Source organism: Furipterus horrens, unplaced genomic scaffold (assembly GCF_987537825.1).
Source record: "Furipterus horrens unplaced genomic scaffold, mFurHor1.1.pri manual_scaffold_9, whole genome shotgun sequence".
Lineage (NCBI taxonomy): Eukaryota > Metazoa > Chordata > Mammalia > Chiroptera > Furipteridae > Furipterus > Furipterus horrens.
Window position 1 is genome coordinate 16969415 of NW_028327179.1, and position 27376 is coordinate 16996790.

Below are 27376 nucleotides of genomic sequence, written 5' to 3' on the forward strand. Positions count from 1 at the left end.
ACGATGAATTAATTAAATGCCTTGTCATAACTATTATAAGCTCTGTTAGAAAAATAGACATCTCACAACTACAGTGTCAGCTCTTTAATAAATACATAATACAGCAGTTAGTAGTCAATCAGAATTATTTGAACAGCTTCATAGTGTATTATATGAAATTGTCATATCCCCCATCTTCTGTGTCCTTTAAGAAGATTTAATTTTATGTATAATTCAAAGCGAGAAGTAAAAAGAAACTTGTTTAACAAGAATTTGTTTCTCAGAGCTATTTTATAATCAAATATTTTAATTTAAAAATACACAATATGTTAGAATTTTTTTTACAAAGACTTGTTAAATGAAACAAATAAGGTTACATTAATGATAATTTAAAACCATTTCTAAAATTTTTTCAGAGGTTCAAAAATGAAGTAGTTGGTAAACGTGAAATAGTTTTAAAGTTATGTTAAATATACACAAAATGAATTTCTATATTAATATGTGCACATTTACATTTTCTTATAATTTAGAATTGAAATACTTTATGTTCAATTTTCTTAATAAAATTTATGTACCATACTTGTCATTGTGTGGAATTCTTATCAAAATCACATTTATCTGTAGTACAGTGTAAAGTTGGTAAAAGTTCTTTATATAAATCACATTTTCCTTCCTGGTGACTTCAGTTTTTTATTTTTTAAAATTGTTGTGTTAAATAATTTTAACTGAAGTAGGTTGTAGAGGTCAGAAACCTGATTAATAGCGTTAGCTTACAAAGAAAAATTTACACAGGAGAGTACTTCAGGTAGATAAAAGTGTAGTGTTGTTACTGTTAGGTATTTTATTAACAGCTGCCCCATTGTTTCATATAATTAAAATAACTTAAATATGCAGTTTTATGATACTTATTACATGAGCTTGAAGATAAATTTATCAGAGCCAAAGAAAAACAAATCAACCAAAAGAACAGAAATGTTAAAGAAGATAAAAATGTAGAAGAGCTCAAAGAGAAAGTTCTTCCGTGACAGTCATGTTTTTCTCCTGTCACTGAATTAACACATGCAAGATGCTGCAAAATCTAATTATGGTGGTTATATGTAATAGTCTTCCACTTAGTTCTGTTTAACTGCAAGATCATGATATAAAAATATTCTTTACAAAGGAATAGAAAGAATAAAATGTTGTTAACACTCATTCTTGTCAGTTAAGTAGGCTTTGCAGAAATCATAGCCACTGGCATAAACGGGAGGCTGAAAGCTTTTGTGACCTCAAGGTCTGTAGGGTGTGAGCTCATAATCAGACAGTTAGGGTCCATGTTGAACTGTATGTGATTCAGTTGTACTGAACACCTGCTCATAAGTTATCATGAATGACTTCTCAAATATTTGTAAGAAAGGATTGTCCCTATATCCATGAACACTTAGTTAAAAATTAATTAGTGTAGTATTTATTCAAGCACAACTTTCAACACTGCATCTAACATGCCAACAATCATAAGATACAGCACAATTTCAATGTTATGTTGAAAAAGCAGATGTCTCAGAGTCACTGAAATATGAACATGTATAATCAGTTACCCATAGTCAATTTTATGTAGAGGAATCACAAAAGAAAAGGGAAATGATCTAAAAGCTAGTTCTATGTTTTTTTTTAAAGAAATATATTTCAATTTGCATTTCATGAAATGAATTTTTTAAGGTCAATATTGATAAGGTCATATAAAATAAATACTAAGAACAAATAAAACAAAATACAATATGCACATGCCTGAACTCCCAAGTAGCTGTATTTCACTTGAAACTTTTATTAAAATAATGTCTCAAATACTTTAAAACTATATCTCTTAACAGTTGTGAAAATTTAAAATTCTTAGTTTTAAATGGATTTGTCTTTGTTTAGGTCCATAGATTCAAATGAGTTTTAAAATCATTAAGAGATATTTGGAAATGAAGAACTTTATTATACCATTACATTTGGTTATTTTTCCCAATTAGGCTTTTGGGGTCTGAAGTTTTACTGTAATCCCTTAGGAAAACTGAGTAGAAAAAAACAGGAGTAAGGAAAGGAAGTAAAAGCCATTGAATCTAATTTGCTGTACCAGGTACCTGGAGGAATATAATTCTATGGAGAAAAATTTTCATAGTACATCATAAAAATATTTCAGTGTCTCACAGATGCCTGTTGTCATACATAGAAATATCTTCAATGGAGATTAAGTATATATTAAGAAATATTTGGAATTTATTCTTTAGTGACGTGTTGTATCTGATTCATGCACTGATTTTAATTTTGATTTTTGAAAAATTTACCTGCAGAAAAAAATCTATTTTGTTTAACTCAAGCTTTTTTACTCTTTATTAACCAAAGCTATATTGAACATTTAGGACATAATCAGATTTTTAGTGAATTTCTTAAGTCTTGCAGAGAATATCTATGACTTCATAAATATTAACACATTTTTTAAAAGCTATCAAATGCATATAAATCCATGTACACTGCAGTGAAAAGATGTCCTCAGAGAAATAAAATGCACACAATTATTTGTAGTGTATGTATAGCACATTTCTAAGTCATTACATAATTAAGGGCACAGAAATGCTGTCGTACCAAAAGTGTTCAAGTTATTCACTTTGTTAACCACTTAATACTCATTAATGTGTCTACTATCAGTGAATCTCAAAAGTCTCCTCTAGACATAGTGAAAATAGGCTTTATTTACAAATAGTATTTAATCTAAGAATACCCTGTTTTCCCTTACTTTTAATTAATTCTAACTAGTCAAATATTAATTCTCTTCTCACAAAACACTGTACAGGAACATACCAATTATTCAAGTAAAATATAAGCTCTAAAATATTTCAGAATTAGATTTTTAAGTAAAAAAAGAAAGCACATTACAAGCATAACTTCAGTCATCATCCAGCATTGAACTGCCCATCAGGAAGTCTGTCCCTTCCTGTGACAACAGCCTCAGTTAATTATAAATTAGTGCAAACTAGTGAGAGTATAAAAAATATAAACCCTGGACTTTTAAGGGTTTCATTTTATCTTGCTCTTTTGGATAATTCATTCCACATGGAAATTAGTTTATATACATCATAATACTCATTTTTTAATTGTCAGTGTTTTAATAAAGGGATTTTTCCCATTTTTTCCTTTTGGGGGTCTGTCAGGTATCCATTTATCTTCCTTTTAAAAAGGATGCTATGTGTGACAGGCAGATTGCAAAATACGATTTTTACGTTATCCTTAGGGGTCAAGGGTATCTTACATAAGTGAGTCACAGTATTGAATTACCTCAATGTCCCCAGTCTCTCATTTGGAGAAGGAAATAAAGTTCAACTAAGAGTCATAACTGCTTGGCTGTAAGGGACAGCTAAGGGAGCTGCTGTGTTTGTTGACTCCAGAACAACTTACTATATGTTTTAAAATGCTCTTTAGGGTAGAATATGGGTTGGGGTAGTGGTGGTTAGTCTCTATTGAAATGCAAATATCTAGCGATTAATTCAAGTGCTGGAAGACAGCAAATCTGGGATGTTATAAGAAGACATTGTTGTCATAGGCAAAGCTCTGTATCACAAACAGGACTATTGGACTTCTAGCCAATAGAATCAGACTAAGTCTGTAGGGCTATGGTAATTGTGAAGCTTTCCATTGCGGAAGACAAAAGCTATGCCCTCTATCAGCCTCTCAGGTTGAACTCTGCATAATTCTAGGAATGCCGTTCACGCAGAGTGAGGCATGAGTGGATTTCCCTGTAGTTAGTGCTTAGAAGCTGATTTAGCAGGAAAGATTGGGAGCCAATCACGGCCAATTCAGTTTGCATGACTCTTTTTTTTTTTTTTTGCTTTGCTTTGACATTTTCTCATGCTCATATACTTAAGACTTCAGTAAATCACGTTTAAAAACACTTGCCAATTAGATATTTTAAAGATTTAAGAGGTAGCATGACACTGTGCAGTGAACACTAGTCTGGCAATAAGAGACGTTTTCTTCGAATGCTGCCACTTCATCACTGGGGTGGTTTTTGAGCAATCATTTAAACCTTCTGAGCCTTGATTCTCTGACTAAATAAAAGGATGAATTAGCTTATTTCTAAGATAATGTCTATCTTCCTCCAATTGCATACTTTTAGAATTCTGGCAGGGGGGTGTTGAGGTGGTACAGAGAAAGCATGTCCATCGGCTTCATGGGAAGGCAAAAATAATACAGCTTAATATAGCTTTTAATTTGAAAAATGCTAATATCTGAGAAAGCTCAGTCAAAAGTGTGGCACTTTGCTTGAGGCAGAGTTTCTAAATATCTTGTGAATTTTAACCTGATGATTAGACAAATGAAATGGTGAAACAGTCCATCCAGTTTACCAGGTAAGAAGAGCTAAAACTCCACATCTGCAAATAAGGAAGCTGTTCAAATTTTGATGTTACTTTACAGTGTCCCATATTAAACATTCAGCTTTTAAAACCAGTATTCTAATAAAGTGACATTGTATTATTAAGTTTTTATGGCAGTAGTAACTTAGCACTTATTTAATCCAGTCATCTGTGACATATATATATATATATATATATATATATAAACGTATCCTGTAAGAAAGAAAACCAAACTAAAAGCAACGAGGAGAGAAGGTTGGAATTAGTATCCATCTTGTAAAAAGAAGAAAACAAACACACATGCATAGAACTACAGTTTCAAAAGCAACATCCCTCAAGATTAAGGCTTTATCTGTTCAACCCTTCAATGAGTGAAATACTAACCATTTATTCATCTAGCTATTCTGGTCTATTCACTGCCAAATGTTGAAGTGTTTGGCAACATTAGTAAAACTCCTTATTATATTTCTCATTTGCATGTTCCATGCAGGAATCACTGTACCTTTGCAGCAACACGATGCCAAAACTACCTCAAAAACATCATGTCTCTCCGGGAAGTGTAGGAATGGCAGGTACCTGTAAAGTGTAATCAGTGCTCTTCAGATGATCTACATTCTATGCTGATCTAAATAAGTTATATATTACAGTAAAGTGCTACCATGACACTAGTCTCAAACAGTAGTAAGACATATTTTTCTCTGAAAAAGTCAGCAGCGATGCGAGTCACACGACGATGAGGATGCTTGTCGGTCTTCATTCGCATGAAAACTAGCAACTAGCATGATCCAGAAGAATTTGTCTCCTCTTGTGACTTCTACAACTATAATTTTTTAGGAGCAATTATTAAAAATCCAGTTTCCTATAAAGTACTTTTTATCTTTTTAGAAGTTGCACCTGAAAGTTTCATGAGCATTTAATTTGCTGATATCCATTTTTATTTCTTCGGGTTTCTCACGTCGGTAGGTTACTGTTCTTGTGCAAACACTTTGCAGAATCAACTTGTCCTTGATGGAGAAGAAATATGATCATTAATTAAGGACGTCAATATGGGAAGTGGACAATGACGTACTGATAGTAATTCTTTTTTAGAATTCACTGACCTTTTTTGAGGCTGACACCCTGTAATCTGCTGAGGACTTTATTTTATTACTATTCCATTGTAATATCACCTGTCTAATAATAAGGACTTTAAGCAACCCGATCAAGAATGTAACTATGAAAATGATGAAAAATATCCTCAAGTAGCTTGGGCTAGAGAAGCATTCTGTAATGAAGCAAACAAATAAATGCGTTAAAAACTGGAATGAGGAAATCAAAGGATTCCAACAAGTAAACAGTATTTACCATCTCAATTAATAGGACCAGAGATATTTGCAGATTTACATTTTGAAAAAGAGAAGTGCCATTACTATTGATTCAAAGAGTAACTTGAATTTTTATTACATATTATTAAAATATTTCAACATAAAACTCTTCTTTGTAGAATAATCACAATTAAGGTATTTAATGAGTATTTTTCTGCAGCTTGATTCTGTAGTAGTATTAACTAGAATGTGTCCAAAGCCTTTAAACAGATATAACTGTATCCATTGCAGAAAGAGGGACAGTTTTTGCGGTATATACCCTTGATCACTAGTGGAAAATAGGATTTAAAAAGTATTCAACAGCTCTACTTATTAGCTTATGTTTCTCTTGTTGTGCTTACTCTTCATTTGTTGCGCACCAGTAATGGAAAATAAACATTTGCAGAAGCTAAAATCAGCCCTACACTAACAAAGGAATAAATATTTCCTATGAAATTGCAGCGCAACTTTTTGTGATTATTACACATAGCTTCTCCAGGAAATCGGAGTGTCCATTTCAGGACAGTACACAAATCTCTTTCCTCAATTTTTATTTATTTACTTTTTACTATTCTTATTACTATTTTGCATCTAATTATTTCACTTGCCTTTTGTCAAGAATAAATAATTGCTAGCTGGAAAAGGCTATTCTGTACTAAGAGGAGGGGCATGCTAGGTCTCTATTTGAGCACTAGACTTTTGGCAAACTCTAGCTGGAAAATCTACAGACTCTGTGGCTGCCAGAGGTATTATCCAAATCTAAGAGGAACATGGTTGCACAATAGGCAAGTATTCCACAGAACTTACCAGCTGTTCCAGACTCAAAAAATTACCTCCTGGCCTAAAGAGGCATGTATTTTTTTTGCCTATTTTCCAGCCTTTGGGGACTTTATCTAAATGTCTGAAGGTCTCCCTGAGAAGGCCTTTCAGGAGCGGTCTTGCCAAGATTTAGAAGAGCAAGCACCCAAGTCATGGGTGATTTGTGTCTGAATTACCAGGGATGATCAAGCATGCTCCTGAATACACCAAGAACTCAGTAATAAGGGCAAGGGCTCCTCTCCAAGTGGGAAGACAGAGCCCAGTTTTCTTTTGGTCCATGATGAGATTCCTTGAAAGAAAGGTTAAAGATAGGCTGGAGGACTACTAATTGGAATAGAAGCCCCAAACACAACGTGCAAGTTTTCCTTTGTTACAGGTCTCATACCCAGAGATGCTCTATCCAAAGGTGACACCCTAGGAGTCTTTCACAGCAACTTTAAAGTTTGTGACATGCATGCCTTTTATCCTGATAGACTGTCATTTCCCTTGGCTGACTGAGAACTACTCAATCAGCTAAGATCCTTAGAGGGGGCACATGGCTTGATCCCACTTACTGGCTTCTTGCCTAATAGAAGCTCAGCCAGAAAGAGCAAAGAACACCCTTTCAGTGTGATTGAGTGGATAGATAATAGAGGTGGCTAACAAATGCCCTTTCCTTCTCCTTGCACAATAGTTGTGAAGAGGAGGGGAGTCCCCTAGCTACTGATACATTTTACAAATATTTCTAACAGGCTAGGATAGAGGACATTTTCAGGGCCCAAGTCTGCGTGCCCTGGTCATGACTATCTTCTTAGTTTAGGTCAAGCAAGAGCTTTTTCTAAGGAGCTTTAATGGCATACTTTTTGTAACTACACTTAGGTCACAGTAGGTTTATTTACTTAACATAATAAATGACATGTTGACAGTAAGGGCTCTATTTATTAGAAAAGGCACTTGGCTTTCTGGAGTGATTGCTACAGCCGCAGCTGGCAGCACATGAGCTCATTTCAGAGCCAAATTCATTATGGGCTAAAGTCAGTATGGATGTGAAGGAAGAAAGAAACTAAACTCTGGAGAAAGTTTATTTTTTGTGCGCTCTCTCTAAAAGTTGGAATTATTTTTACAGGTTGGAAGAGAGGTTAGAAATAATAGTAGCAGTAAGAATGTTTTCAGTGAAGACATAATTTCAAGCTTAATTTCAAGTTCATGTGTATTTTAACACCTTACACCTGAGCAAGGCTGAGTGCTGGCTTTTGGCTTCCGATGAAATGGTCTTTGAACACTGCTTTCACATATTTCTCTCATTTATGTGTCATTTTAAAATTTACATAATTCTTTCACGTTCACTGGCTCATTTAGTCTTACACAACTTTGAGATTGGTGTTGCCGTCTCCACTTTACAGAGGAAAAAACTGAGGCTCAGGGAAATATTGTAAGAGGTTGATAGTATCAAGGGACATGTCTTAAGCCAAGGTCTTCAGACTAAAAGTTCCATACCCTTTCCTTTGTGCCCCCTTTATAATCATTCACACTAAATTTTATTGATATCAGAGTAAAAAGTCCCATGAAGGAATGGCCCTTTCGAAGTTATGCATATGGTAAAAACAGATTGTTGCTACTTAGAAGTTTTTGGCATCACCTGAAACATGGAAATGTTTGACATAAAGAAGGTTATAACCGAAGCCAGTTTGGATTACGAAAGATACTATGGCTGCATAGATATTGTCTCTTATGGTGAAATGGATTCTGTATAGGAAACTCCTTGACTCACGGAGGCCTCTTTAGAAAATAAATTTGCTGTACTTCCATGGAGGTGCACAGCATGGGAATTTAGCTGGGTAGTCGAGATGGGAGATCTAACAATTCAGCCGACCATGGCAAAATACTCAGCTGGTTTTATAGAGTGACATCTGTGGGAGATTGCACACACTGAAGCAGTTAGTCCATTCTTTAGGATGGCTGATTAGGACCCTTTTGGGGAACATGATTCTCTACAGATACTTTTTTCAGTGTTTTGATTATTAAGCTTTGGTTTACCTGATGTTTGGTCCGCATAATGTTGTTCCGTGAAAGCACATGAGGATTTACACCGATCAAGTATAGCTTGAGACAGATTGTGGGGGTGAAGGCATTGCACACAATTCCTATAAGGGGAAACAGAAGTGAAAACATGCAATCTTTAAAAAGGCTGTAGCCTGTAGTATTTTCTACAAGAAATAAAATAAAATAAAATAGAATACTGCTTTGGTACAGCAGCCTTGTGAAACTGGGAAAGAAACCATTACTTATTTGTAATCTTGGCTGAATTTAATACCATGGCAAAGTTAGTTTCTAACCATTTAAGATAGTTTAATAACATATAAAATCAAAATAATGATTTTTCTGCATATGTTTTCTTCTAGGATTTTATGGTTTCGAGCCCTACATGTGAGCATTTTAATACATTTTATGTTTATTCTTGTATATGGTGGGAGAAGGTGGCCTAGTTTCAGCGTTTATTGAATAGACTTTGTTTAACTCATTGTGTGCTCTTACCCCCTCTGTCATATATTAATTGACCATATGCATGTGGATTTTTTTCTGGACTCTCTAGTTTGTTCTGTTCTGCATCTGTTTTTATGCCAATACTGTGCTGTTTTGATTACCATAGCCTTTTAGTATAGTTTGATATCTGGTAGCATGATACCCCTGACTTCATTCTTGTCTCTCAAGATTGTTGTGGCTATTTGCAGTTTTTGGGGTTTCCTAAACATTTTTGGGTTATTTGTTCTAGTTCTGTGAAAAATGAACTTTGGTATTTTGACAGGAATCGCACTGAATCTGTAGATTGCTTTGAGTAGTATGGCTGTTTTAATAATGTTAACTCTTCCTGTCCATGAGCAGGGAATATCTGTGTGTTCTTCAGTTTCTCCCCTGAGTGTCATACTTTTTTGAGTACAGGTCTCTTATACCTCCTTGGTTAAATTTATCCCTAGGTATTTTATTTTTATTTTTATTGATGTAATGGTAAATGGGACTGTTCCTTAATTTCCCTTTCTGACAGTTCATTATTGGCGTATAAAAATGCAACTGATTTCTGTCCCAGAGCGTAGAGCCTTTTCTAAATGAAATAAATCAGAGAAAGACATGATTTCACTAATATGTGGAAACTAAAGAACAAAACAAACAAACGAAGTAGAAACAGACCCATAGATGCAGAGAACAGACTCATTGTTGCCAGAGGGGAGGGGAGTTGGGGGACTGGGGAAGAAAATGAAGGGATTAAGAAGTACAGATCGGTAGCTACAAAGCAGTCATAGGGATGTAAGTAAAGTACAGCACAGGGAATATAGTCAATAATATTGTAATAACTGTGTATGGTGCCAGATGCATGCTGGAAATATCAGGGGGCCCTCTGTAAAGTCTATGATTGTCTAATCACTATGCTGTACACCTGAAACTAATACAAAATAATATTGAATGTAAACTGTAATCAAAAAATAAAACTTAAAACGTGACTTTTCTATCTTGAGAGGAAAATCTATAGCAAATAAATAGTATGCTCACCTCCCACACAAATAGCATAGATATTTTAGAAGATTAATATTTAGATGTTATTATAAAACTTTAGCAATCAATGACTACACAGCTCATCTCTACTGTTATGTTTAAGAACTGTATTTCTAAGAGAGTTACATAATTTGCAGTGCATACTTAAAAATTTTTCCTTGAGCTACCAATCCAAGGAAATGAAGGTCATAAAAATTTGAATAAAACAAATTGGAAGGCACAGTGATGTTTACAGTAATGGTCTTTGTTTGAGCAGGACTCAAACTGTTACTGGAAAATCAATCATGGGCACAAAACAATGCTACTTCATTTAACATATCCCCTTTTATTTATCCATCGTTTACTTCTATAGTGCTTCATAACCACCACCATTTTTATCTTTAATAAAAATAAAACAATGATGATAGCTAACATTTTTTTCCATTATATGATAACTGTGTACTAAGTACAAAGTTTTGGGTTTTCTTTTTTTACATGGAACATCTAGTTTAGTTATTTAACAGAGCTATAGCACGGTATTATTATTATTCTCTTACTTTTATACCAGAAATATTCAGAGAGAATATTCTCAGAAAATTCTCAGAGAATTTCAATAACTTGCCCTAGATCAAACAACTAATTAATAGTAAGCTGGGCATGCAGCCTCTAAATCATCACACTGTAAACCTTAAACTTGCACAAGGTTATATGCCAATTATATATCAATGAAGCTGGCAAAACCCCAATGAACCCTTAGGAATACTATTATTCTTAAAAAAAAAAAAAAAACAAACCTAATTCACAAAAGCTAAGGCAGTAATTGCCTGGATACAGTCTGATACTTCCACAGCTATCTAGTGGCCAAAGATTGGAATCTAAGTCTTAAAATTCCCAAATACCCCATTCAGTTCTTTTTTTAGCATGATGATAACAATTTATTTGGATGAGAAGATCCAGCACTTCTAAGATTATGGAAGGCAGAATCGAAGAGGACGGACATAGCTGTTATGAAGGAACAGTTTTATGCACGTGTGGAGTCAGCGACCACCTACCAGTTTTCATTGCAGGCTGCGTGGCACGTGGGACAGTGTTCACAGAAGCGGCCGATGCTCCTGGGATCGGTGCACTCGCACCTGCCGCACACACACGTGCCTCTCCCACTGCACACTTGGCCCTTGGCATTGATGCAGTGCTGGGCTGATGCGGACGGGCACTGGCACCGGTCTCCTTCCCAGCCACTGAAGCACTGGCATCTGCCCGCTTCACACTCTCCGTGCCCTGCAACAGAGACACTCCAGGACCTAAGTTACTGGGGCCACCGGCTTTGTGCAGCATTTCCAAACGGGAATTCCCCTCCCATCTCCATGGAAACACACTGACAGTCGAGTGAATGGAAACAGCATCGTTTGCTGTTTGTCTGACACAAACAATGCCAGGACGTAGCAGTGTCTACTTTCAAGGCTGTTCTGCTGTAGCTAATCTCCTGATGCTATTGTGCTGGCAAGTGTGAATGAAGTCTGCCTCACCGCAGTGCCTGCCCGGCTACTGGAAGGTCACTATACGTTCAGTTTGAAATTAAAAACACAAATATAAAGAAACTACAAAGGCTGAAGTCATGTTAATTGCCTGACTTGAAAACAGGATTATCTGATTAATAGCTTCCATAATTTATTCTCTCTTTCTCTCCTTATTGCCAAGGCCTGGGATCAATTTGAAGGTCAGTGAGGCAAACCCTTAGTTCTGTGAGTGCCATGTTTAAAGATAAGATCTCCAGGGAAGTCAAACGAATGCTTTCACATCTTTAGGACATTCGTTAGCAGGGTGGCAGGGCCTGTCAAAGTATGCTGCGCATTATTACAGGGTAACGAGAGCAAGTGAGGGGGTAGATGCGTGTATATGGGGGGGCTGTTGGAGGCATTAATGAAGACAGATAAGTTGAGGAAAAACACTGGTTATATATAGTGAATGGATTTTAGACTGTGGAAGTGTCCGAAATTTAACATGATAATGTGAACTAGAGGGGGCACATTTTACAGGGTTTATTAGTGCCTCTCAAGCTTATTTATTTAGCCACAGACTTCTTCCATCCTTCCTACCCTCCCTCCCTCCTTCCCTGACTTCCTTCCTCCTGCCTTTATTGCAGAGCACCTCACAAAGTAACTGTTCCCTGGAGTCTACTGTTGGAAGGGCCCAGTTTGCTAAGTGTAAAGCTTGTGGGGTCCAGGCCGGACAAACGCCTGCCAGACCCTGTTCCCCGTAAGCGGGTAGTACGACTCACCCCAGGCAGCTGACCTGGGAACATGTGTTTTTATTCTCAAAGGAGACTAGTGACGAAAATGCTTGTCAGCCTACAGTTTGCACTTATAATTTATACACAAATAATTCGAAGCAGATTCTCAAAGCAGAGACTGGGATTTTCAATGTATTTCAAACTTCTTTGAGATATTGACAGCTGTGGGAAATGATCTTAGAACTTTTTCTTCTCCCTGTCCCAAACAGGATTAGCTCTAAAAGATTAGCAATTACTGGTTTGTTCTGAAGTCCTCTATAATCCATTCTACCCATGATAGCAGGTTGAACTGAACAAATATTTAAAATATAAAATATTTTGTGTATATAATAGAATAAAAAATCAATTTTCCATCACATATTTATGATATAAGGCAAATTTTTAGCTTACACAAGAATACAAAATTTATTTTATAGTTTTTACTTTCCATATGCTTATGACAGTGAAATATTTATCAATAATTTAACTGATATTTACCAAATGCAAACACTAAAAAGGTGTTTTAACAGTAAGTGACTAGCACATTGTTACAGAAAAATTAATTCATTTAAAAACAATGATTTGTATTTTTAAATGGTACTGATTTTCTGGATTCTAACCTCTAGGTGGCAGTAAAATGAATTAGCCAAAAAAAAAAAAAAAAAAAATTACATGTTTTTGTTTTAAAATTTGGTCTGTGTGTGGCCTCTAGGACTAATCTTCTAGATTACTAATGAAACCAGTATTTTTTTGAAGAATGTTATCTTTTGATAATTTTGTGTCTGGTATTATTACAAAAACAAACTGGAGAGATTTAAATTACTGCAAAATTTTAATATCATCTATAGTAATGCATTAAGAATTTTCCAATGAATGAAAAGTATATTTTTATAGTTCACTGTCTTCTGAGCAAGCTGGAGGGAGTGACCACTTATGAGAATGAATCAGATCCTTCTAGAAGAATACTCTGATTATAGAAAGCTGCCAGACAACATCAGTAATTTCCTTTTCTGGTGCATATCTTCAGAAGGTCAAGGCATACTTGAGAATAACAGTTAATGTTTGGTTTTTATTTTTAAGTATTCACTGTATAAAATTATTTAAAATGTAAATATCAGGGTCATGTGGTATAAATCTGTTGCTATGCCCTAATTTCACGGACTTTGAAACTTTGAATACTAAATTCAGATTCAGGGTTAGTAATTATGAAGATGTGATTTAAAGATACTTTTAACACATATCTGGTTTAATAGTCACTTGTAAAAACTGCATGTATATATTTATATATTTCTACTCACCAGCACACAGATTTCCATGGTGATATGGACAAGAAAAGTCATCCTTTTCACAGTATTTTCCATATACTTTTCCAAGCTTAATTTTGTGACACAAACATTTCCCACAGATACAAACTCCTCGACCGCTGCAAACAGGTTGATCCTTGTGTGACTTGCAACTCTCAGAAGGTAATTGATCTTCATCAAAATGACATTTATTCTCATCACACTGCAAACACTTGGAATCTAGAAAAGTTTCATCTACACACTTTCTTTTAGGTCCTCTGCTGTCATCACACTGACAGCTGCAGTTTCTGTGTATGTGAATTTTAGTGGTTTCATTGAAACCAATAGGTTTGATTATTGCATAGCTCTTTCCTCCTGTGACATCACATTTTTTCATCATAATTGTTACATTGAAAAGAACCTAAATTTAGGGCAGGGAGGAAGAAAACATATATGTCTTGATTATTTTTATTACCAGTATTATATTTGTTAATGATATTTTGAATCAATATTCCATCTCACAGAACTCAGTGTTTATAAATTACACATGTAATCTCATATGTAGATGTAACATCCCTTTTTAATTTCATTTATTTTCTAATTAATTAACTAGAAAGTTAAAGGATGCAATGACTATTACTTGCTTATACCATTAAATGTATAGGGGGTCAAAGACTATTTGAAGTGTCTATTCTAGTTTTGATGATTAATTTATGCCCTCAATTGATTACTTAGCTTAGATCAGTTTCTGGATTTGGTTCTTAAAATGGGGGGTGACTGAATATTTGATACTGGGGATAGGTCAAATAAACTAAAGGGCTTCTACTGCTTTGAACCGCTGAAATGGGGTGTTCAAATGAACAATTTTAATTTTGTTTCTGTTTTCTAGGGGATCAAGCAAAGTTTCAGAGTTAAATTTTAATTTACATATGGTATTAATGGAGGGAAACATGAGGTTTTCTCTGACTTAAGGGAAAAATAACTGTGCTTCTCACCCTCAGAACTTCTGATCTCAATACAAGGTCACACATTTATCTCAGTGGAGAGGTCAGCCCAGAACTACGAATCTGGGCTGGTAGGACTTGTTTTCCTCATGAAATGACAGAATTTCCTTCTTCTGCAAAATTTGTCCTTTTTCTCTATTTGTATTTTGCACATGATAAATTTAATGTGTCTGTTTATATTTGTTAACCTACCTTATGATCTTCAGGTACTTTGGCAAATAAGAGAATATGTTTTTTTCCATATTAGACTGAAATCCATTACGATTTGAAATAATTTGTGCTAGACTTTTAGTTTGGACTGTAGACAGACCGAAATATAGATACATATATGGATAGATATCTATATAACTGTATATCCCAAACCAAAAGCCCATCACAAATATATTTGTATTTGTATCTATACATGTAATACTATGAAAGTTTTAAGTTTAGCCTTATATATTACATAATGTATTAGAAATGAGAATCAGTCTTATGACATGAAAATCAATACAGTTGGTGTTGTATTTGAAATATTTTTTTTTCTCTTTAAGAATGTTAATGATTAACAGATGCGTACAATAATGTGGTCATTGCCAAATTAAAAGTAGAGCTAAATGTAGGGTTTATATAATTAAGAGGTCATATTACTCTTCCTGATAGTCAAACTGTTTATAGTACTTGTTGAAAGTGAGGGGAATAAAAGGATATAGACAAAGAAAAAGAAAAAAAATGTAAGAAGTAAGGAAATGCATTCTGCCAAAACAGATTTTGAAAGAAAGAACTACTTCTAAGAAAGTAACCCTTTCTCAGAAACTACCTTAGTCCTTTTTTTCTGTTATCATAAAGTTTTCTTTATATTCAATGGACATCAAATATGTATTTTGTAAGTTTATATATAATGTTTTTTTGAACAAAATCCAAGGAGTAATTATGGTGGAGCCTACAGAACTCAAAACTAGCAATGATTAATTTAAAATATACAACTTGTTGGTGCACCTATACTACCTGCAGATACTAAATTTACCAAGAGGGAAAAATATATTCAAGCTAAAGAAAAAGGAAGATTCTAATTTATTCAATCTTAGGATCTTAGGACCTTTTTATCTTTTTCAATAGCTCTTGTTCTTTTTATCTTTATTGTGACATTAAAATAATTAATAATATCATATAGCCTAATTGATAGAAACAAAAGGGATTATAAATCTTCTAGTCCAAGCTTTTATTTAAATATGGGGTAACCGATGTCTCGAGAGGTAAATGACTCACTGAAAATCACTTCATCCCAGAAGAATTCCCTTGAAAAGCATTTTTGTCCCCTGTGTTTCCTCTCTATTGTGCTGGTCCCAGGAGAATCCCTATCTCCTCTGATCCTGTTTCCTGATGCTACTATAATCTGGGCCTCTTTTTTCCACATTTCATCCTTTTTTAGTTAAATGATGACACTTCTTTTTTATTGTTTTAACAAATTTCCCTACCTCCTGCTAGATCATTATGAGTAGATTGGGAAAATCACAATGTGACAGATCTTGGAATTTTTAGTCTTTATCAACTGCTCCATCACTCTCATTCTTCTCTGTGGCTTAGTAACCTTCGGTTTCACATCTGCTCTGAGAATTTTCAGATTTGAGATCAAAAGGTAACATCACCATCATAAGTATAGACACTACTTATTTGAGGAGATGTGATTTCCTAGTATATAATGGCGGTGTCACCTAAGCTTAAAGATAATGTCATTGTAAGTATTTAATACGATATATTTATTTTAACTTGAGAGTTTGAGAGAACCATCAGTGAAGTTAAAACAAGTGGGAACTTTGAAGAGAGACAATAAAAGTTACTTTGAAGTGTAAGATCCTTGGAGTCAGAAGTAAGTAAGGTTTCCCAGAGTGGTTTGATTTTCTGTGGGGAGGCATGGCAAACAACTTAGTTGACTGGAAATGGGAACAACGCACACCCACATACTTCGTCATTGCTTGTCACATTGCTGCATCCTTCTGGGCCTGGCTTCCTGGTCCCATCTGGACAGATGGCAGTAATGTTTACATAGATGCCTTTCACCTGGTTTTCCACTTGAACTTTCACTTCTGAAATAAGTTTCTGCAGAGACATCATTTTACAATTTTATACTCTAGCAGTATCAAATGTAAGTAACGACACAGTGTTAATTTTATTAAATCATTCTAGGTTGAACTAAAAGATTCTGTCTCTGTAAAAAGATGAATAAAAACAGCATTTCCATATGATGACCCAATTATATTTGAAATACATACAAAACACTGAAAGATTAGACTATCTGCATTTAATTGCTCTATTTTTAAACACGTTTCCATGCATTTCTTGCATTTTGATCACTTCAAAGATAAATCTCACTCAGCCTGTGTTAACAAAAATAATCATTTAAATCCAAAAGCATTTATATTCTGTGATAAAACTTAAATAAAACTTTGAGAACATGGATCATCAAAGAGAGTAAATCTTGATAGCTTCAAATCTGAAACATGCTTCTCACATTTACAGCTGTTAAAGGAATATTTCAGTTTCATGAAAGCTAAAATACCTTATTGATACAGAACTGAAAGGAAATTTATGGGGGTTATCTCTATACAGTAGGCATAAGGATTACCTGCCAAATATGGTCCTATAAATTCTCTATGAATTGAATAGTGTTTTTTCCAAGTTCCTGAAGCTTGCTTTTGAATATCTAATCTGTTCCAATTATTAACACTGAAATAGAGCCCCTTACTGAACAGAAAACCATCCACTCATTTATGCAGTCCTTCAAAAACCATGTATGTAATGCCTATCATGTATTAGGCATACACTAATTTCTTCTATTACAATCATGGACACAGACAATAGTATGGTAATTGCCTTAAGGGGGTAAAGGAGAGATAAATGGTGATGAAAGGAGACTTGTATGGTGAAAACACAATACAATATACAGATGATGTGTTATAGAACTGTATACCTTAGACCTATATAATTTTATTAACCACTGTCATCTTGAAAAATTCAATAATAATTAAATAAATAAAATTCTAGCTACATTAAATATATAGCGTAGATCTGCTTGCATTTCATTTCCTAAAATGAAGGATCTGCCACATGCAGAAGTCCTTCATATGTACTTGTAAACAAAGTAAACAAAGGAAGACAAATGTACCCAAGGAAAGAGAGTGAATAGCAGGGTATGAAGGAAAAAAAAAATTCAAATGGCTTCTAATTTTTTGCTAATTTTTCTTCTTCCATTGTATAATCAATAAAGACATGTGTGCTAATTAATAATTAATCATGGAATTATAGTAGTAAATCTTTAAAACAAGATGCTTCCTCAACTTAGTATATTTTATTTGGGTTAGATAAGACTGGGTCAGCCACCTTTTTATTTCCCAAAGAACTCACACATTGTAATCACTTAATTGAATGATTTTGGCAAACCACAAACACGTCTAATGGTATACAAATGGCGTTGATATGGTGATGGTTTGACAGATCAGAAGGAAATTCTTTCTATTCTGAGTGTTCTCAGTCTGCCCTTCAGAAATTCTGCTTCTTTTAAAACGTTGAACTAGTTTTATACTAATGTGTTTCAAGAAGGGTGTGAAGACAAATAACTAAAATGTTGCCCAATTTCAGAATTTAGAAGGTAAGCTTCAGACACAAGCTTAAGCTTCCCTTTTAATAGCTAAAAGGGACAGAGGCAGAATCTATTTTCCATAATGTATAATTATTTTTTATTCAATGTAATTTATTTTTCCTTTTTCCAGTTTCAGCTCAATTACTATTGCTATTAGAGTTATGATTTTTATATAATTTTAATTCTAATGGGAGTCCTGATGTAAAGGTTAAAAAATAAAATGTAATCACATTCACTATGTGCTAAATTCTTAAAAAGGAGTGCAAACAATAAAAAGTTAGAACGAAATATTTTTCTTCTTCAATATTTGTCAATGAATTATGAATTGTTTCTTTTGGACTATAAAGACAAAATGAAATTTCAGAATAACTTTTAAAATATAGAGATATATAAAATAATAACAGAATCCCAACTTGAGGAGATTAGTCAGCCAGAGTAAGGTTTTGTTGGGTTTACTAGTATATTTCCATTGTTTAAGGTTAACCAGAACTGGAATTAACTGAGGCATCACATACCTATCCTAGGCAAATAAGCAACGTAAAACCAAATGCTGCTGTTTCCCTTTTCACTGGTGCAGTCTGACATACAGGCAAGCTTATCAATTTATCATATATTCCTAGTTTGAGGTAATAAATGGGTTCATACTATAAAAACTAAGGTGGATTCTAATACTGTGAGCTCCTTCCTTATTCCGATTATTCCTGGGAACAAACTAAGGATAGGAATGTTATATACACAGTTGATTTTCTTTGATAAGAAGTTCCCCCTATCCTAATGTTCCTTTGTAACAGTGAGAAAGAAATATACTTAAAGATGCACTTCCTTATTTCATTCAACATATTTGCAGACATAAAACAACTTTCTGGTCCCCCCAAAAACCTTACAGGATTTATTTTCCTTTTAAAAACATCTCACAAGATTAACTTGAAGGGACCAGACAAAGAACATGTAGGAATGACCCACGGACATGGACAACGGGGTGGGGGAGTGACTGTGGGAGTGAGGGGTCAGCTGGGTGGAGGAGGGCAAAGGGGGAAGAATTGGGACAACTGGAGCAGAATAACAATAAAAAATGAAAAAAATATATGGAAAAATAAAAAGAGAAAGTTTAAACAAGTCCTTCATTTTCTATCCTGTGACTACTTTCTGTCTTTCCCTTTTGTGCCCGAGTTGAAGGCAGATGTTACATGGAGAAAATAAGAAGAGAAGCCTGATGCTTCTCTCATGCTTGGGCTGCTATTTCCACTAGTCAACTCTTCTGTGTCAGAAAGGGAATCAGAGAATTTTGGGAAGTGAGACTTTCTCAATGCGCCATAAATTCAAGGTAGAAAAGGCACATCTTTGGAGATTATGTAAAATATAAAAACCAAAATAGGTGGTATCACCTGGTCCTGGCATAAAGGAAGATCTGGGTTCTGTTCCTGCTTCATCTGCTTGTTAGTTGTTTGACCTTTGGTTAATTTGCTTAGCTTCTTTGGGGTTCTACAAATATACAATGGGAATACTATCCCCTGCCTTATACGTTGGTTGTGCAGATTAAACGAGGAGGTCATGTGTGGAACGCAACATCCTAACGGAATTCTTTCCAGGAGTGGCCTAGATGGGGACAGCAGATGTTTCTTTAAACCTTGGCATTTGGCACTCACTCTTCACAGACGGAGGACAGCATACACGGCGGCGGCGGCAGCCGTCCGTCTCGAGAGACGATGGTGTAGCTTCTTAAGAGTCCATCTGCACCGCCGAGAATGGCTGTGCAGTCCGACTCGGGAGTGACACGGTATCTGTCTCCTCCCGTGTTGAATCGACATCTTGCGATGACGCTGGAGTGTCCTCTCCAGTGAAGCTGAAGCTACAGAGCCTGGGCAGGGTGATATGGAGGGTCTGCTGTTGCCCATGCAGCAGACCCCCCCTCTCTTCGCAGCTGAAGGGTCCAAGGGAAAGACGGAGTCAATACAGCTTGGCTTCAGGTGCGCCGCAGGAGTTGCCGGTGTTGACTACAACGTCAAACCGCCTTAGGGACTCCGGCTCTGGATTTTCTGTCGGGGTTTACTCCCTTAGCCTTTCCCCTGAAGAGGTATGCCGCAAGGCAGCGGAGGTTTTTTGGAGTCAGAGTTTTCCTTCTCTGATGTGCCCTGACTGGAAGATCGAACCAGCGACACTTAGCTCGCAGGCCGACGCTCAATCCACTGAGCTAAACCAGCCAGGGCCAGGACAGCATACAACTATCAATAAAATATTGCATCTCTTAATGCGATTCTTTTAATCAAACTAGTTTTATAAAACTGCTAAAATAACTGATTAAATATTCAAGTGATTCATCCAGGAAACCCCAACAGAGGCCACTTAGTAATCTCTATATCCCAGTTAGATCATTTTACCTGACAGGTTGCCACTTTAAATAACAGTATGAATTTCTTACTTTATCTTTATGACATAGGAAAATCTGAAATTTCTTGGTAATAAGGTATATTCTATAGTTGTGATTTGGTGACTCCTAGAATATTTTATTTAGAAGGAGATTTAGGTGGCCTGCAGCCTAAGCTAGGCTTACTGTCAGGGAGACACAGTGGGGCAAAGCCGGCTGAAGTGGACTTTCCCCACGGTCCTATGGCTAGTTAGTGGAAGAGCCAGGGCTAAATTAGGTTCTTAATGCCAAACGTTATGTTCTTTCCACCACTCCTTTCAAGATGATAGGGCACTGGTTTGTACCTTGTCACAGAAATCGGGGTTAAAAGTTTATTGTAAAAATTACGTGGAATATATATGCACATACCTGATAGGCTTCTACTACTAAGTTATTGAGGTTTGCAGCCTTTGATTCTATTTCACCAGCAATGGTGCCAGGCAAGAGGGGTAGAAGGTCCTAAAAAACAAACCAATAACATTTAAGGGCAGTTGTATGCAATGGTTTAGCAATCAACAAATAGTAAAAATTCTTGTAGTTACCTGTGAAAGGTGACAGAAGAGATTAGAGAAGAGAAAAACGTATGCAACCAACTAGGGCAGCTAAAACATTTACACCTAAAATGGTAGTGTATGTGCAAGAGTGTGTGTGCATGCACAAATTACATGCTGACCTAGAAACCCAATCAAAGCACACACCAGCATTTCCCAAAATATCTTCCATGGAACACAGTTTCAAGAGGTTCTAAATATGAAAGGATCCTAAGGGCAGATATGTTTGCCAACTTCTACACATGGTTTCTTATACTTAGCGACTCAGAGAAGTCCTGCAATTCAGAAATGATTTAGCATTACTTAGTGCAGCATTTCTCAACATTTCTTTAATTACAAAACTCTTTTCTTGAGTAACATATATAAACATTTTGCAGAATGACTATTCCATGGAATGAAATTTATCACATGTTGGACCAGACTGGAGAAAAATATCAGTCACAAGTGGAAGCTTCATGGAGCAAGTGTTCTTGATGGATGTTCTTAATTATTAAAAATTATGGAGACTTTAGGTATTCCTAGTGAGAAAAAGAATTAGTGAAGGTTTAAAGGTTTATGTTAGATGAAATAAGAACAGAGAAGAAACCAGTCTGACTAGAATGAAGGATGTATAACTTATGTGAAATCACATTATGAAAACTTAAAATCCATTTATCCACTAATTTTTATCTTTCACAAGTATCATAAGCTCCTGCTATATGCCAGCCACTACTTAGACACTAACAACTTGGCATCTCAGGTTATAGGGAAAATGTATCTCTCACAGATTTAAAAAATCCATTTATAAAACCTTTGTTGAGCACCTATTGGGTACTACTTTGAAGACACTAAATTGCTAGACCACTTAGCGTCCATTTTGAAGGATCCCATCGGTACATAAATGACAATTTCAAAAAACAATGCACAGTGAAGCAATAGGAAGAATGTACAGACCCTAATGAGAGGGATACCCAGCAAGCATTTGATGGTTGGGGGAGGTTGTCGGGGACTGTTTCCTGGAGGAGGTGACACATGAGCTGTGCCTTAAAGGATGAGTAAGAGTTAGCCAAGTATCGAGGGAGAAGGGCTTCCAGGAATGGTGGATACTTAGCAAGAACCTTGGCACAAAGGAGAGAAAGTCTGGTGAAGGGCATGCACAGGAGAATCAGAAGCATGGCTGGAGGGACAAGTGTAAGGCAAAGAATAGTAGGGGATGAGTCCAGAGAGGCAACAGGGACCAGATGGTCTCTTATGCCACATGAAAGACTCAGTCCTCTAAGTCAGGGGGGACTCTGGGAACATTTTACTTTAGGCAGCACTCTGCCCACACTTACGATTTAAATAGATCATCCTGCAGTCAGGCGGATGATGCATTTGGGAGATGCGTTAAGAAGCTGTCATAACTCAGATGAAGGTGACTGATAAAAATGTCTCTGGACAGCTAAAGTAGGTGACTATCAGCGTCCATACAGGACTCAGAGCAGAGCTTGTCAGGTGTTCAGAACCTATTGATTCTTACTTTGCACACAACTCAATTAATAATAAGCCTGCCTGGTTTTATGGTTTATCAGGCAGTGAATTTTTTTTTTTAATAGAGCAGGGAGAAACTTCTAGAGCTAATAACACTATCAAGAAATAATAAATAGCAGACAAAGAGGAAGCAAAAGCAATAAAAGCAGCAGAAGGAATATAGTCAGTAACATTGTAATAAGTATGTACAGTGCCAGATAGGGAGTAGTCTTGTCAGGGTGATCACTTTGTAAGGTATGTAAATGTCCTTTGCATAATTTTCACAGTACTACACTAAGTATTAGTGCCCATACTTGGTTCTAGGTCCTATAGATAGAATTTTTACATAAACACTAACTCAGGACACTGTGTAGTATAGTTAATACAGTATTCAATTTAGAGTATACAAAGTACAGTAACTCTAGAATTCTTACTTGGGATTTTAAGAAGTATTTTAGTATCAACTACCAAGGCAAACATTTTAATTTTTATATTATGGGAAAGAACATACCTTATACCAATGAAACGGTTTTCCTTGAACTGCAAAGATGACATTAATGTTGTTGTCTATTAACTTTTCTGAGAGTTGGCCTAGTGAGGGATGTTCCTGTTAATGGACAATGAAATAAAGGAGAGAGTGAAATTTAGTAGCTCGATCCCATACCTATCCAAACATTTCTTATGAGGGAAACCAAGTGCCTGACATAAACATGTCTTTTGTTAGAAAAGGTTATGGTTTTACTAGAGACATTAAACTTCTTTAAAAAAGTAAGATAAACATTAATGTATTCAAGAGTTTTTGTAGATAAAAGATCCATAAAAACATATAGCTCAGAAAAATGAAAAGGGCGGAATTTGATATAGTATGGAGTGCTTAGCACCTCTTTAGATTTACATGGGGATCGAAGTGGTATAACTGAAAGATAATTTAATATTCAGAAACAGACTCATTAGTGGCAATCAAATTCTGAGGCAAAATTCATTAAAAAATGTTGAAATGCAAATATGTGCCTGTACACACACATATATACATATATATGTGATATATAACATGATATAGTACAAACTCTGTTTACAACCCTAAAACTCTGTACTCAAATCCCAGGTTGTCACTTCACGATAAAAGTTCTACCTCGGGACCATCCTCTCTAACATGTGAATGGTATCTGCTTTCCATGGCTGCTGGCAAGATGAAGAAGATAACAGTATGTATGTGAACAATTTAGTTTCTTGCATAGAGTAGGTGCTCAAAACCAATGTCAGTTATCATGATTTTTACTTCCCACAGCTTCTACAAGGTGTAGATTACAGATCTCTCAAGTTACTGTCATTCTGCTTAACCTTTTTGCCATATGTATGTATATTTTAAAAATCTGTTTTACTTTGATAACAAAGCTTATGTAGATCCAACTATGACATTCTTTGTGGTAGTGAGAAAGCTTGGGATGAGAGAAGGAGAATAAAATTTAATTCAGTAAATATGAGAAATCCGACAACTTGGAAATTGCCATATTGAGGTACTTGATATTTTTTCTTTCTATAAATGCTCTTCTAGAAAAAACTAATAATCTCAGATAACAACTTCACACTAGATACCTCGCTGAGAAGTGATGCCAAACTTGACATGCGCTGGCCTCCACCTATCCATTGGCGCCTAGTTACGTTAGCCAAAGACCATACTGAGCCTAATTATATCACGTGACTCAAGTTCAGATTATTTTGTAATTTTTACTTTCTTTTCCACCCTCCAATGCTAATTGTTTTCTTCTTCTTCTTTTTTTAAAAATTGTTTTCTTAAGGGAAACTTTTGTTAGACCATCTTGGTTAACATTTCTGTATTTTGGCAAATATGTGAACTTATTAAAGAGCTAAGTTTATTAGTTTTGCTTATAGCCTAATTTCTATGACCCAGATATTAAATTATATACAACACCCAAGACATAGCCTTGTGCTTAAAAAATAGTATCGCTAACATGAACAACTGCTATGATCTGAATATTTGTGTTCCCTCTCCCCAAATTTATATGTTGAAATCCTAACCCCTAAGGCGATGGTATTAGGAGGTGGGCATTGGGGAGATGATTAAGTCATTAAGGGGGAGCCCTCATGAATGGATTAGTTCCCTTATACAAGAGGATCAGTGGAAGAAGCTCCCTTGCCCCTTCCACCAAGTGAGGTTACAGCTAGACCCTGTCATCTATGAAACAGAATGTAGGCTCTAACCAGACCCTGAATCTGCCAGTGCTTGGTTCTTGAACTTCCCAACCTCCAGAACTGTGAAGAACACATTTCTGTTGTTTATAAGCCACCCAGTTTATGTTTTTTTTGTTTGTTTGTTTTTGTTGTTATAGTGGCCCAAATGGACTAAGACAATAACCATAACAAATATGCTTTTATGTTTATATAATCCATAATTGCTGTAGTAAAAGCAAATCAAATTTTTATGGACTGCTTTTAAATGTGATATGAAACCAATTTATGAAGAAGTTTAAAAAGTATTACCACATGGATTTCCACAGAAAACATTTTGCCCAGAGCAATTCTTAAAATATAATTTTAAAGTAATAGAAAAATAACCCCCCAAATATAAATTCTACCAGGTAAATTATATTCCTTGTTCCTAATAATATATATACTCTTAAAAGAGATTTATGATAGTTTGAATAATGCTAGTAAATTAAAGAGACAAGTAAAGGATGGATACATCTAGCTGTATTTGAAGTATTTTTTAATGGCAACAACTACTTTTCAAATATTTTTGCTTTTACAAGAAATAATCACAATTTGCCAAGCATCCCCTCTTCTTAATTTTACAAACCATTCATATTATAAGGATAATTTAATCCATATGTTTTTAACCAGTTTATACTTAACTCACATAAAAACCAATATTTAAAGGGCAGTCCAGGATGTAAGCAGCTTTGGGAGCTTTCTTAGTCGCTTTCCCCTTTCAAAAACAGGAAGTCGCACTGACCAAAAGTACACAAAATTTAAATCTAGGAAGTTCTAGGTTAGTCAGAAGCTCATTTAAAAAAAGTCAGTTGGATTCTTAAGCTTAAAAGAACACATTTTTTGAACCCTAGAAAGAAATCTATTTTAAAGAAAATTCCAAGTACCTTGATGCAGATTTGTTAAAATAACCAATGTTAAACAGATGTTTAAATAAACCACGTTGGCAGGAGAGCTGTGGATTAATGAGCATTGTTGAAACCCCTTCCCCTTTTCCCCATGAAGCACATTATCTTTTAAGTATTTTATCTTTTATGTCTTGTATTTCACTGGCAGGAACACTCCCTCTCAGCCAGCTGTTGTGGTGACGTCGCTGCTCCCCATCCCTAACTCCCCCTTTGTCTAACTCCTTACATATTGTTTCTCTAAACTCTGAAAATAATTAATAGAGATAACAGGCATTCCAGGAAGAAGGGGAAGCAATGTGCCAAGACAGCGGCTATGTAATTAAGGGCAAAGGGATTCCTTTCACATTTTTCTTCTTCACCAACACCTTTGCTGTGACTTGTGGGAAATTACTTAAAAATGTCAGAAGGGAAGAGGAGGTAAGAAAGATTCACTGAAAGCAATTTTGGTTAAAGAGATAACTGTGTAGAGATGTCCTGGAGAATTTTAATAATGTGCATATGTAGTGGCAAAAAAGAAGTGTTCAAGATTTTAAGATTCTCTTCATAGAAGTGAAGTTCATAAAAAAATTTTGTAAAATAACATAGAATTTGTAGTATAAAATATCATAATATGCAAAAATACCCCAGTGTCTTCATTAAAGGACTCAATTATCTGGATTTTTTTTTACAGTTCACTTTTTAGAAGACACAAATAACATGAAAACAATCTTATAACAGGGGTTTATTTAGAGATGAAGATTTTATGTGTTTGCAGCCTCTTTTCTATGTACGTGACTACACAGCAGTAATCGCATGGATCAGGGTTTCTTATCAATGACGCCACTGACATTTGGGAGTCAGGTATTCTGTGTTGTGGGTAGGTGGCTGTCCTGTATAGTGGGGAACACTTAGCAACAACCCTGGCCTCTGTTTACTAGATTTCAGTTTCTCCCACTTCCCCCAGTTGTAACAACCACAATGACTCTGGACACTGAAATGTCCTCTGGGGGGCAAAATCGCTCCAGTTGAGAACCATAGAAGAGCTTCTAGAGGCTCTGGAAACAGACACCTTGGGACCTCAACTCCTGGCTCTGCAGTTCCTACTTGTGACCCTGGTCAGCTGTCTTAACCTCTCTGTGATCCAGTGTGCCTATGTATAAAGGAGGTGCAAATACTAGTGTCTACCTTTGAGAGTCCTGGCGGGGATTAAATGGGTTAATATGTGGAAAGGCTTTACTTACCATTCTGTAATTACTAAACTTAGATCAATGGTGAGCAGAAGCTCACGTCCTGATGGCACACTGCTTGGCATTTACTATTGGCAATACTACGTAGGGCTGTGTGACCACACACAAGTTTCTGATCCTTTTTGTGCGTCTGTTTTCCCATTTATAAAATGGAGGTAACAGAAGTAACTGCACCTCACTGGGTTGTTGGGGGGAATTATCTAAATGTAAGGGACAGATACCATAGGACTGCCTAATAAAAGGCAGCTTTCAATAAAAGACTTAACAAAATACACTTGGAGGCCATTACTAAAGGCTAGATGTTGGGCTCTTAGATGCACTTTATTTGACTTACCTAACTTATTTATCCTTAGTACCTGGCCCCTGAAGTGTTT

General features: G+C 35.6%; 1 protein-coding gene across 1 annotated transcript in view; it reads right to left on the bottom strand.

The window, feature by feature from the left end:
• Positions 1-4574: 4574 nt before the first annotated feature.
• ITGB8 (integrin subunit beta 8) overlaps positions 4575-27376 on the bottom strand; it is a 75745-nt gene continuing 52943 nt past the window's right edge. The window contains exons 7-14 of the mRNA XM_090287128.1: positions 23151-23246; positions 20970-21059; positions 16522-16656; positions 13589-13994; positions 11074-11299; positions 8531-8637; positions 5453-5616; positions 4575-5356 (exon numbers count right to left, since the gene is read on the bottom strand). Of these exons, the coding sequence (XP_090143254.1) occupies positions 5234-5356; positions 5453-5616; positions 8531-8637; positions 11074-11299; positions 13589-13994; positions 16522-16656; positions 20970-21059; positions 23151-23246 (1347 nt within the window). The 3' untranslated portion in view covers positions 4575-5233. The remainder of the gene's footprint in view (positions 5357-5452; positions 5617-8530; positions 8638-11073; positions 11300-13588; positions 13995-16521; positions 16657-20969; positions 21060-23150; positions 23247-27376) is intronic.